Consider the following 13816-nt stretch of genomic DNA (forward strand, 5'->3'; position numbering starts at 1 on the left):
GCGAAAACCAAGAAAATGCTTATTTGGGCCCTTTTTGGCCCCTTATTCCTAAAATATTGGGACGAAAACTCCCAAAATCAATCCCAGCCTTCCTTTTGTGGTCATAAACCTTGTGTTATAATTTCATAGATTTCTATTCACTTTTACTAAAGTTAGAGTGCGAAAACTAAAAGTATTCGGACGACGCCGACGACGACGCCAACGTGATAGCAATATACGACGAAAAATTTTTCAAATTTTGCGGTCGTATAAAAACTGCAGTCTGCTGGTTAAAAATATGAATATTTATATTTCTAATTTGTGTATTTTTAAATTGATTTTTTTCTCCAGTAGATTCCTTTAGAATTTAGGGGATATTCATAAGACATCATGAGCAGAGCAATGGTGAAATACATTTTTGAAATTAAATTATCAATGCCAAATTTCAAAGGATATCTATAGGAAATGATTTGCTGTCACGATATGATATCATGTATAAAGCCAACTTAACAGCATTTTTCCTATGTGTTAATCCAGCCAAATACAATTTTTGACTGCTTCTTAGGTACACACAATACATGCAATAGCTTTTAAAATAGAAGTTTGACTCTTTTTATAAATAGTCATCTTGGATAGGTGTTCTGATGTTGATTTCAGCATGCTTACAATGGTGTACTTTTTTAATAAAGAACTTTTATATACTATAATCAGACAACTATTGTACAAATAACAGATACACAAATAATTCTTTGCTTTATTTGTACTTCTACAAATAAGAGTCTCCTGTTTCTTGGCTTTCATGTTTAGCTAACAGTAATGTGAAATTAATTTTTGCATAAGTTCATTTTGGGGTCCTATCAGTGGTCCCTGTTTAAGGATTTAAACTACTTTTGTAGAGTTCTTTGAAAAACACAGAAAACTTCTTTGATTTTAAAAACTAAACCTTCAAGTGCCGGGTGTATATTGTACAGGATAAAAACAATATATGTACAGTTAGAAATATGAATATTCAATCTTTACACTCCACAAATCCTTTAACTCATCTAATGACAATTATATTGATTCACCAATAGTTAAATTGCTGTAATATTTGTCAATATATTTATTTCAAATAGACACAAATATCAGGATCCAGATTCTGACAAGGTTTCATACAGCTTAAAAAATTCCAAATCAGTGTCTATTATTAATTTAAGGTCTTCTTTTTCTAATTCCATATGTACTGAATCTGTAGGCTCTAATATGGTAGTTGGCCTAGTCACATTTTTCAAGTATATTCCATAAGCTTCTCCAATAACCTCTTTGAACTTAGATTCCTGTGTTCTATCCAAGACACAGGGCAGATTACTCGTATCCCCTGCATAGTTTATTGTGACCCACACTTGCATCATTGTTTTGGTGTTCAATTGATTGCCATCCCAAATTGGAAATTCGGTACTTAAAAGAAGTTTATCAAATTTACAGTTATAAAGAATTATTCTGATATTTTTTTCTGTCGCCAAGAATGAGGGAATGAATTTGTCAAACAATGACTCATTTTTATTCGATACACAAAAGGCATTTACAATTGCTTGTGCAATGGCTTGTGATAGTGTTTTAGCACCATCTTTAGATTCCTCATCCATGCGTGAATATTTACAATCTTCAACAGCTTCATCCTCTTCATCTTCTGTCAGACTCAGGCTATGGAGCGCTTCGTCTAGCTCAATTTGAACAACACTTCTTGCTACAACTATATCAGCTTGACCATGCCATACTAAACTATTTCCTTGAAGAAAAAATAGACACCAATGAGAAAACTTTAGCTTTATAAGCAGTGACAAATACATTATGTGTTAATTTTAGTCTTATATGGAGTGACAATTACTGTTACACTCTATGCTGCTTGTTTGCATAATTCAGAATCTAATTTCAATAAAATTAACACCTAAATTAAGCAGATTTCTACATGTTACATGTACATCATATGTTATTAAAAAAAAGAAGATGTGGTACGATTGCCAATGAGACAACTCTCAACAAGAGACCAAAATAACACAGAAATTAACAATTATAGGTCACTGTACAGCCTTCAACAATGAGCAATGTTGTATTATATCTTCAAATAATTTAATGCAACAAATTTTCACAACACTGAATTATCCCATCTTCATAGTACTATTATCTTTTCAATCATAGTGGATTTAGACAAATGAATCTTTTAAAAACTAGAGCCTCAAGTGTGCCGGTTTCAGATCTGACATTTTATAAGTGATTCATGATTAAATAGTAGCTATATAGGTTTGAGCGCTCACAAACATGTTTAGCTCAGATGATCTTCCATGATCTTTAAAGGGACCTCCCAGGGACCAAACCACTCATGTTTGATCCCTTATCTTTCCCTATTAGCCCAGTAATAGGAAGAGATTCAAATTATCTTTTGCCAAATTTTCATTTATATTTGCATCCATCTTGGTTGGAATTTCTGCCAGGTTCTAGGGACATGATAATTTATTCTAAACAAGGAAAATCTGAGGAACAATCCGTTTATGCTTAAATATAGTCCCAATTCATGATGCTCCAGGATTTTTGATTTTTTACCAGATATACATACATGTACATTTTTTGGATCCTTGGACTCCTTTTTCACAAAAATTACTGCCTAGAGCTATATACTTTTTGCATTCATTAAGACAATATACCGGCATGTATTTATTTTATTTATTTTTTCAAAATGAGACTTAAAATATATAATTATATGAACATGAATGAATGCTCCATAACCAAAAGTTGAAACTATTCTATAGCTCTTTTGGGCACTTTTTTTCATTGGTTTTGGTACCAGACACTCAATTTATAATATCAAGCTTTATTAAGCCAAATAAAATAATATGCGTGTTTCCTATAACATCTTTGAAAATAATAAGGTAGGTAGGCCGGGAATTCTTTTTATTTTACAATTTCTTTTTACATTGAGTCTATGGTAGAGAAATTCTGACTTTAACAGTGCTTATTGAAAAATGACCCCAAAAAAATCTATAGTTAGTCAACTGGAACAAATATTATAAGTTATATGGTTCGCTACTGACCCCATACGGATCCATAGAGGGTTAGTAAAATCCATAGGGGGTGAGGCCGGAGGCCGAGTCCCCTATGAATTTTATTCACCCTCTATGGATCCATAGGGGGTTAGTAGTTAACCGTATAATGAATTTATCGCACGCTGGACCTTTTCTGCTGCATTTTGTTGAAAAATAAACAACGAAACAGAACAACATTAATAGATGACGTCACCATTAACGCGTCATGAACCCCTATGAAATTTACTAATCCCATACGGTCTCATAGGGGGTCACTACGTGACGGCGTTAAACCAATCACAACGTGATATTTTACCCGCGGTGCGATAAATGTATATAAGATTTACTGGGTATGATTTATCTAAACAAACCAGGCCACACTTCAAAATATTTTGGTTTGCCCAAACCATCCCTAAAGGTAGAGGCAGTTGGTATACATGTAGGTAGGTACATGTGTAAGTATTTTCTTTTTTTTTTTCTTTCAGCAAAGAGAAATTAAAGTGTCAGATGTTTTATAGTCTTCATACTTTTCTGATTAAAAAATACCTTTTCATATCAGGACAATAAAAGGTTTCGAGTAGACAGCTTTTATTTGGGTAGGGTTAGGACAAACATATTCTTTTTAAATGGCCCCAAATAAACCATGTTACTTGACATTAAATACTAGTGTTGTCAAATCATACACTTTTGCCTAACCGGTTACTCGTATAATCATTCGACCCATTAACCGGTTAACCGGTAGTTTAAGGCCTTATCAATAGTACCCTACACATGGAAATAAGAAGATGTGGTATGAGTGTCAATGTGACTACATTCCATCCAAGTCATACATTTACGTTTTTATAATCCGATGAATTGAAGTTTGGCCTTTTGTTTTATAAGACTTGTCTATCAGGATTCCTGTCGAAGTTTGACTTTTAATAATTAAATACACCATATCAACTATGGCGTTTGTACTAACTTCAAATTGAAAAAAAAAATACTTTCTGAAACCGATGATTCACTAAATTTCTTTCATTTTGTCTTGTTGTCTACGAAAATAATTTGAGGTGTTTTGATTAAAATTGATTACTCCTGATATTCGTACCATCGAGTATACATGTTATACTATTGTTTCAGAAAAGGGAGAAGGTTTGGTACCATTAAGACATTTAATTCCGCTGCAAATGTTTGCACTTGTTCTCGGTCAGAAATCTGATGTACAATAATTTTACGTTTGTTTATGTAATTTATACGTGTTTCTCGTTTCTCGTTTTGTATATAGACTAGACCGTTGAAGGGTTTTACACTAGTTATTGTGTGGCCCTTTATAGCTTTTTGTTCGGTGAGAGCCAAGGCTGCGTGTTGAAAGCTGTACATTGACCTATAATGGTTTACTTTTATAAATTGTTATTTGGATGGGGAGTTGTCTCATTGGCACTCACACCACATCTTCCTATATCTATTGATTACATACAAGTTGGTTTGCTTTTTACAGTTTTTGAGTTAACATTTTGACATTTTGAGTTTATAAAGTATGACAAAGACTTGCACGACGGAGATTGCACATTCAGATGTAGGTCTACACAAAATCAAAAATGAAATAATGAAGTAAATCGTAAAATTTAATTGTATTACTGATTAAAAATTACTGTTAAAAAAACATGAATTAAACTAATTATGTTTCCTTGTATTACTGATTAAAAATTACTGTTAAAAAAACATGAATTAAACTAATTATGTTTCCTTAAGATCTTGCCCCGAGCTGAGAGACAAGTTCTAATTAATTTTTTCATTTTTAGATTAACAATACCAGTCAATATACTGAACAATTGATCTGTCAAATTGATTACCTCGATGACAATTTTTAAAGAAAACACAAATATTTAATGATTTCAATACAAATTTATATCAAATCTATTAAAATTGAAAAAAAAGTCCGGTTAACCGGTTAGCGTTTTTGGTATTCAGTATTCGGTTGTTAACTGTTGACAACACTATTAAATACTGATTTTTGACCCATTAGAACAGATCCATTTATTTCCATAAACTTACATGTATCAACAAATATAGCTCCCTTTAACATGTTTCACATTTTGAATCAAATATATTAATGTCCATATACGTGTAGTACACATACATGTACATTGTGTACATGCAGACCTATTTTCTACACTTACCAAAGGAGGTCAATGTTTGATCTGCTTTGACTGGCTCATTGCACAGTTCACATTTTTCATATCCATGGCAGCTGTCTACAACATATTCACCATTAAGAGCCAATGGTTTGAAGTAGTGCATGGCTAGAAGGCACTTGATATTTTCTTCTTTAATTTTGCCTTCTGTTTCAATTAACTGTGCAAGACACTGTTGATTTTTATCTGAAAAAGAAAACAATTACACATTCAACTTTCTACAAATCAGCTAATATATATATATATTTCTCTAATTCTTCGTCAATTTATCCCTTTCTGCACCAATTGTATAAAAAATTTAATCAACGTGTGGTTCGTTTGATCTCAGTTCTTCATTGGTTAAAATCCAATTATGACGTCGAATTTCCTATTGTGACGGCATGAAAAAAGGCGACCATGCCTGATGACTTCACTTAGAAAGAACACATCTTTTTGCAGATCATTCGAAAAGAAGGAATAGGTTTGCTTGCATATTGTTTGAAAATCATTAGAGAAACAGATTCTACCACCAAATCTCGTGTAATACGATATTTATCCACTCTCGACAGTTAAATTTTAAATATTTAAAATGCTTGGCGAGTCTCGCGTTTTAAATTTGAAAATTTAACTGTCTCGAGTGGATAAATATCGTATCACACTCTATGCAGTGGTAGAATCTATATATAATTAAATATATGTCTTGAGATCCATCATAAAAATTGTGAATTGACATGCTCTATCTGATATTTATTTCTTTTTCATACTGTAATACTTTGTCATGTTTAAACTTGAAGTTTGTTTTCAATACAATAAGGCCTAAAATAAAATATTGTTTGTTTCCCCAATTCCAACCAACCCTGCATAAGCGGTGCAGCCCTACTCATAAAATTTTATTGTCAAAACTAAGTCAAATATTATATTATTCATTTCGATTTTTTCTGGCTTGCCAGATTGTACTATATTGTTCAAGCTTTATGGAAAAATGAAATTATTTCTCTGTCTACCTACCCACACCGGGTACCACGATTTCCCGAGAAATATAAGAAAAACGTAATATCCCCAAAACAAACTGATATATCCCAAGAAAAAGATTTTTAATGGTGTTATAGGTGTTATACTGCTTAAATTAGTGTAACAGCATACACTAATAAGGTTTAAGGCGTTCATAATTAATAAAAGTACATGCAGTCTTCAGAAAAATTTAATGTATAATAATATAAATAAATATTGGAAAAAGTACTATACAGATATCTCCAAGCTATACAGAAATATAAGCTATTTAAATGTTGATGAATACCACCTTGGAAAACAACACCCGTTAATTTATATCAAAACATCATCTTCAAGAGACATAAACCGTCTACCTATTAAGTTTGAACTAGTTTTGTACATACATTCTTCAAGAAAACAGATCTAAATCTTATCTCCTTAAGGAAAATGTTGGACATAGCAACAGAAAAATAAACATCAAGATGTTATCTGCATTAGAATTTCAGTGTCGCAGATATGTATTTAAGGTGGTATGGGTGTCTTCCTCCATCTTGGATTGTAAAAATCAGAGAACCAAAGGTCCAGATTTTCTAACAAGTTAGCAAAATTTGATGCAGGAATGCAGATATTTAATGTTAATATTCATTTAAAAGAACCAATTTATAAGAATATAACTTATAAATATTAATATTTTTGCAAATGTTGATTATTTTTGGTTGTTTTTATATTGTTTTAACAATGGCATTTTAAGGGGACGTAACTCTAAAGCAGTGCATTTTCTGAAGGATTCTACATGGAATTTTCCAATTTTGTATTTTAGCCGGAAAAAACGTACGGTGACCCTATCTTTTCTTTTGATATTCTCAAAGCATTTTCTGAAAGCTATCTTTTCCTTAAGTAGTTTACAATTCTATCATTTTGTTTAATTTCTAATCACAAAATGGTGTTTTTTCCTGTATAATCCATACACAATGTGTCATTTTGCCACGTCCTGTAGCTTGAGAAAATGCGCGGTGACCAATCATTTTTATTATATTTTTCATCATATATCAATAGATACTATGTTTTGGCAAAGTATGAACAAATTCTATCATTTTTATTTTAGACTCCCATACCACCTTAACATTCATAGAGGATGCTGTCTGAAACAGGAAACGATAGGGTCCTTTGAGAAAAGAAAGAATTAAAACCTCTCAAGTTAATTAGCATTACCCCTTAAATATACTAATTTAAAACTTATCTATTTAACTACTTAATAAAGCTAAGTTTTAATTATACCCTATTTTAAATTTTAATATTGAATATCATTTTAATGTTATCCGATTGAACTAGATCTGATTAATTTTAAATAGGCTTTACAAATAAACTCAGAATTTAAGCTTTTATTACAGTATTTATAAATATAACAAATATGAGTTTTTAGATAACGATGAAATAACTAGTATGTCTTTTTAATCAAACTAACATAATTTGTTTTTAAAATCTTGAAATTATAAAAGTAACATATCAAACAAACCCATACAATCATGACAATTATTAAAAGTCCTAAATAGATATTCAAAATTTGCCATCTATTTTTTTTCTTCTTAAAATTTTGATAAGTGTTCTCTATTATTTGTTCCCTAAATATCAACATCTTTCGGTATAATAAACATAAACATAAACATATATAAATATCAGTACATAGTCTTCATAAATAATATACAATAGAAACCAGTAGTATTTTTATTATGCCCCACCTACGATAGTAGAGGGGCATTATGTTTTCTGGTCTGTGCCTCCGTTCGTTCGTCCGTCCGTCTGTGCGTCCGTTCGCTTCAGGTTAAAGTTTTTGGTCAAGGTAGTTTTTGAAGAAGTTGAAGTCCAATCAACTTGAAACCTAGTACACATGTTCCCCATGATATGATCTTTCTAATTTTAATGCCAAATTATAGTTTTGACCCCAATTTCACGGTCCACTGAACATAGAAAATGATAGTGCGAGTGGGGCATCCGTGTACTATGGACACATTCTTGTTTTCTTCTAATTTTGAAAAGAAAAAAAATCATTAATACATAGAAATCTCAATACAAAGTGTTCTTAAGGATTCCATAAATATAAACAATTGTATTAAAACAACACCATGCAAGCTTTAGTTTTAAAGGGAGATGTATTTGGAGAATATCATAAGAAAAAAATATAATTACTAAGATTTTTGAAACATGTTATTTTAGTTAAAAACTTTGACGAATCATAATTCATTTCATCAGAGACATATATGACATATATGTATATGTCTCTGATTTCATTAACAAAAACGATATTTATTAACAACAATCAGTTTTTCATATGAATGTAAAATAAAGGAAATTATTTGGTAAGCTTAAATACCCAAATGAAGTTATGATAACTGTATTCACTTTTTATAATTTCATTTTTTTAATAAAATCTATTCTTTTAGTACTTTTGATACTTTTCTATTCTTCCAGTTCTTTTAATACTTTGATTTTCATAAGGCAGCAACCATTTGATTTTTGGGGGGGGTATGGATTTTTTTTTTCGGACAAACTTTTTTTCTCAGTGAAAAAAAATCTATTTTTTTTGGCGACAAGTAGAAAACAATTTTTTCTTTCAATTTTATAATTACACATAGTGGCAGCTATAAAGGGTAAAACAAACAATTTTTTTTTCTCATGGTCAAAAACAAATTATTTTTCCAAAAAAATCCATAGCCCCCAAAAATCAAATGGTTGCTGCCTAAGTTGTCTACCTTTAGAATGTTCACCATATTGTGTTCAACAAGGATTTTGCATACAAGAGACATGCAAATCTATTTTTTGAAATGAAATTACACTTTTATTGAATAATCAAAGAGCTGATAGCTCTGAAGTGGAAGAAGGTGAATAAAAGGTAACTTGAATTACCATAAAAGCAGCCCCACTTACCCAGGCTGCTTTGTTCCATTATCGTTAAAATGTATTTTTTTTCTTCAAACAAGAAAAGGTCATAAGTACATGGATTTCCCATCCGTACAATCATTTTCTATGTTCAGTTGACTATGAAAATTAGGTAAAATCTTTAATTTGGCAGTAATTAAGAAGATCATATCAAGAGGAACACATGTGTACTAAGTTTCAAGTTGATTGGATTTCAACTTCATCAAAAACTACCTCGACCATAAACTTTATAACCAGAAGCAGGACGGACGGACAGACTAGAAAACATATTGCCCATAAATGGAGCATAAAAATAGTAAGACTTGTTACATACCTGCCAACTTTTGAAAGTTCCCATATGGGTTTTTACTGCACAACAACAAAATTAAAGGTTACAATTTTTAGTGATGTATTTTGCAAGATCTGGATTGTCTAGAAAAAGTGTCATATTTGTATGAACTTGCATGACTTACATGCCTTTTCCTTAAGTCTGTTTGCATAATTCTAGTTATATATTAAATCGGTAGAAAAATTATACATGAAGCTAGCAGAAGCTAGACTATTAGCCTAGTTGCACATATTGTATGTTGACATGAACAAATTTGATATATAAACTTCAATTTAATCCTTGAAAGGAGGTCTAAATTAATAAAATAATTTATAAATTTTTAATTTTTTTATTTGTCCAAAATCATTTAAATTCATTTAATCAACATCCTTTTATGATTATTTGATTAAAATATTAATCATTTATAGTCTTTTTACCATTTACATTTTTAAAAGCAAAATAACTGAAAACAGGATAAAACAAAGGGAAGTAACAAAAAAGTATTTCAATATTCCCAATACACATCGTTTTGATAACACAACGGCAGTTAGCCGGAGGTAAACATCGTTGATTACCAGTATGTTTGACACCCAAGCTGTCAAGTGAAGCCATATAATTATACATCTTCTTTGATGTTCAGGTAAAATTTAACACAGGTGTCAATTACACCCGTACAGTAGTAAGAAATGATCAAATATGGCGTCTGAAAAATTTCATACACGTGAGTTTTTTCTCCTAAACGGAGATGTATGTTACGAAGGGCATTTAATTCACATGACAAAGGAAACCCATGAATAAAGATAACACGTTATATATCCTATTTATTTATATAAAAATAAAATCTTCTTGTCTGCAGGATTGCAAATTCGTAACTTCAAGGGCGAACTTGTAAACAGGGCGAGTTGTACCGATACCAAATTCACGCATGCGTAATACAAATATCTACAGTTAAAACATCTTGTTACAAGTAAACAAATTACGTTCATGTGGATGAGATGAAATCTAATAATTTACATAAATAAAAGGGTCATATTTACGAACAATCATAATTTACAAATTAAATGATTCAGATGCCCAATCATGTGTAAAAATTGGTGTCAGGAATCTAAGTTGTTTTGAAATTGTAATACACGAAATGAATGCGGCATACGGAGACTCAAAGCCAATGGTCGGCCCCTTAAGTCTTCAGAAGACTTGACGTCTTCTTCCACTAAAAACGAGTAATATCTTTAATTAATATTCTTTAATATTGTTAAAAGTAGTATAACACTATAAAAAGTAGCATAACACCATAAAAAGTATTTTTCTTGTGATATATCAGTTTGTTTTTGGGATATAATGTTTTTTTGTATTTCTCAGGAATTCGTGGTACCGACCCACACCTGGCTTAGAGAAAAGACAATATATTAATTTAGGCCTAATCATCATTGCAACATTTCTTTTCAGCGGGCTCTTCTCAAACTCTAAAATGTAACTATAGCATTTAAATCAAACTATGTATTACAAAAGCATGTGCTGTCATACATAGCATCTCTAGGCACAACAAATAAAATAGGCTGGGAAACAGCAATTCTACTACAGTGAAGAACAAACTGCCATTATCAAAAAAAGACAATCTGAAAATTAAAAGGAGAATTTAAGGTAAAAAAAATAGCTCAGGCCTCTACAATAACCTTTTTTTCAACTTGTCCAGTAGGACAAGTACATACCAAAACTAACTTGTCCGAATGAAATTGTTACTTGTCCAAATCTATTTAATTAAAAATAACCTTTTTACATTATAAGTTAATTAAAGGAACAAAACGAATTTAAACAATAGAACAGAATTTGATGTATTTCTTTTGAAATACTTTTCAAAAATATGAGTCAAGTACAACTGAGTCTAGTCATGTCATAGGACTAAGGTTCTAATTCTCATCAGCCTCTGCACATGAGGCACCATCTAATAGGCCTGCACACTCATTGGATTTGTATCCTGTTTTTTTTCAAGTTGAAAAAAGTTAATTCAAATGCAATCAATAAAAAGAAGAAGATAAGGTCTGATAGCCAAAGAGACAACTCTCTGCAAGAGACCAAATGACACAGAAATTAACAACTGTAGGTCATCATATTGCAAGCATTGTTTTTTTCTACTTATGATCAAATATGATTTTGTGAATTTTATCATGTTTATGGTAAATAAAAAAAAAAAAATTGTATAAAAATACCTGTATGCTATTTATTATAAGAAACAAAATGAGGTACTGATTTGTCTTGGTCCCGAAATGTCTCCTGGAAATGTCTCCTGCGTTGCCAAACTGCCTATCAATCATGTCTACTAAATATGTCTCCTACTGTGCCAAACTGTCTATTAAACTTGGAGCTAAACCTGTGAAGGTGAGAACTGTCCTGTAAAGTGACCTTATCTACAAAGGGCATCATTGATTCGGATCAGAAAGACTGGTTTCCGAGAATAGTTTACCTATTACCTTTTAAAAAGTACCTGACAAAGAACCATTTAAAAATTATCCGATTGCAAGTAAATATGTTGAAGAAAAAGGTTTTGCATTTGAATAAACATGGCAAATTAATATTTGTTTTCTTGTTTTTTGTTTATAATTACTTTGTTCATCAAAGTTGTATTAAATGTATTGTCTGCAGAATAATTGTACTTGTCCCGACGGACAAGCTTGATACAGCTTTTACTTGTCCGACCTTTTTTGCCTCTCGTACCGGACAATCGGACAAGCGTTATTGTCGAGGCCTGTAGCTATAAATGTGGATACAAAATTGTGATTGACACTAATTTTTGTATTAGGTTTAAAATTATTATAGCCTATTGGGCACAGTCACTTGCATACATGTACATGTGAACCTCCCAACGGGAGTACAATAATCCAGTTTTCAGTGGTCTCCTCCCGTCCTCCCGTTGAAGAGAAAAAAATCCCGTGTATCAAATATTTTATGAATGAAAACTTTAAGCCTCATATCCAGTGTGACTGACATTACCATGATTATATAATTACCTGAAGTAAATTTTACCTGTATTACCTGTAAATCTAAGAACATGCATAATTATATGGCTTCAATTGCCAGCTTGGGTGTCAAACATACTGGTAATCAACAATTTTTACCTCAGGATAATTGCTGTTACGTAATTAAAACTTTGTGTATCTTAAAATAACTTTGGATTACTTCCCCTGTTTTCTGCTGTTCAATTTTTTTTCCTTTAAATATTAAATGCAAATTGTTAAACGAATATACATGTAAATGAAATATGTATTGAACAAATAATCCTAAAAGGATGATAATTAGATGATTTTAAAAGTCTTGGGGCAAATAAAAAATAATAATAATTTGGAAATTATTTGAGGATTGTATACTTCTTTTCAAGGCTTGAAATAATGAGTTAGAAAATCTTTAAACATACTACATTGGGCTGGAAAGTTGAAGAAAAGACAATTTTTAAACATCACACACTTACATTTTACGATAAAATGTATGTCGATAAAAAACCTCCTGATTGATCTGAGTCCTAATCTCCTGACCAAAATTTCACAATCTCCTGATCTGAGTTTCACAGTCCATCCCATGTATGCATTTGTTTCTGTCAATGTGGGGTTTACTATCCACATCCGGACGAAAAATCTGTGATACATATATTTTACAAGAGAGATTTAATACCCTGTCTGTGTCATCACGACAAAGATTGAAGATTGATATTCTGATACATGTATAATATATACTCACTGGCTTCGATGAAACACTTGAACATTTTTTTCTCCTCTGTTGTATATATTGTCTCTGGAATCATCAATTTGCGGGCAAGATCCATGTAAACACTTCGAAGCCACACATGGACAGGAAATGTTTTTCCTTTCACATATTCGATCGTTGCGTCGCTGAAAGACCATGGCCCAGTGCCGTTACAATTCCGTAAAACAAGGTGATCAAACTCTTGTTTTTCATAATCGTACACAAATTTGCGAAAACCATTTGTAAATTCCACCTTAAATTGATCAATCAAGTCCATTTCATCTTTAGATTTGTCTGGTTAGCCGTTTAGATATTTCCCGCCATGTGTCAAGAAATGGGTCGTCGACGACAATTCGTACCCGATTTTTACAAACTCGTGCTTCTTCCAACTCGTACCCAAAATTTTCTAATCATGATTGTGTTATGCACATAAACATATATTTATATATATAAACAGTATTTAACCAAATTGTGTTATCTTGGAAATGCCAAAGAAAAATATTTATAAATTTGACAATTTGCGCATTTTATACAAAAAAGCAACTTGAGATAAACATTATTTGCAAACTTTAGCATCATGTCCCGCAGACTGTGGTGATTCGGTTGACCGAGATAATACATTGTGTCAGGTTTGCTCTGTATCTGCAAACTGTAGT

General features: G+C 31.5%; 1 protein-coding gene across 1 annotated transcript; it reads right to left on the reverse strand.

Annotated features, from left to right (window-relative positions):
• Positions 1-715: 715 nt before the first annotated feature.
• Positions 716-13521, reverse strand: LOC139508977 (uncharacterized). The gene is made up of 3 exons (XM_071296029.1): positions 13155-13521; positions 5198-5398; positions 716-1747 (listed from the first exon to the last, which is right to left on the reverse strand). Exons 1-3 carry the CDS (start codon positions 13435-13437, stop codon positions 1104-1106), a joined length of 1128 nt encoding a protein of 375 aa, XP_071152130.1. The 5' UTR covers positions 13438-13521; the 3' UTR covers positions 716-1103.
• Between the last annotated feature and the right edge of the window lie 295 nt (positions 13522-13816).

This window comes from Mytilus edulis, unplaced genomic scaffold (genome assembly GCF_963676685.1).
Source record: "Mytilus edulis unplaced genomic scaffold, xbMytEdul2.2 SCAFFOLD_272, whole genome shotgun sequence".
Lineage (NCBI taxonomy): Eukaryota > Metazoa > Mollusca > Bivalvia > Mytilida > Mytilidae > Mytilus > Mytilus edulis.

Bases quoted from the DNA above. Each gene is read 5' to 3' on its own strand.
- LOC139508977 (XM_071296029.1), bottom strand. From the start codon at position 13,437: ATGGACTTGATTGATCAATTTAAGGTGGAATTTACAAATGGTTTTCGC. The intron at 5,399-13,154 runs GTGAGTATATAT...TTTCTTTTTCAG, and splicing joins CAAGTGTTTCATCGAAGCCA to ATAAAAATCAACAGTGTCTT. The intron at 1,748-5,197 runs GTAAGTGTAGAA...TTTTTCTTCAAG, and splicing joins TCAAACATTGACCTCCTTTG to GAAATAGTTTAGTATGGCAT.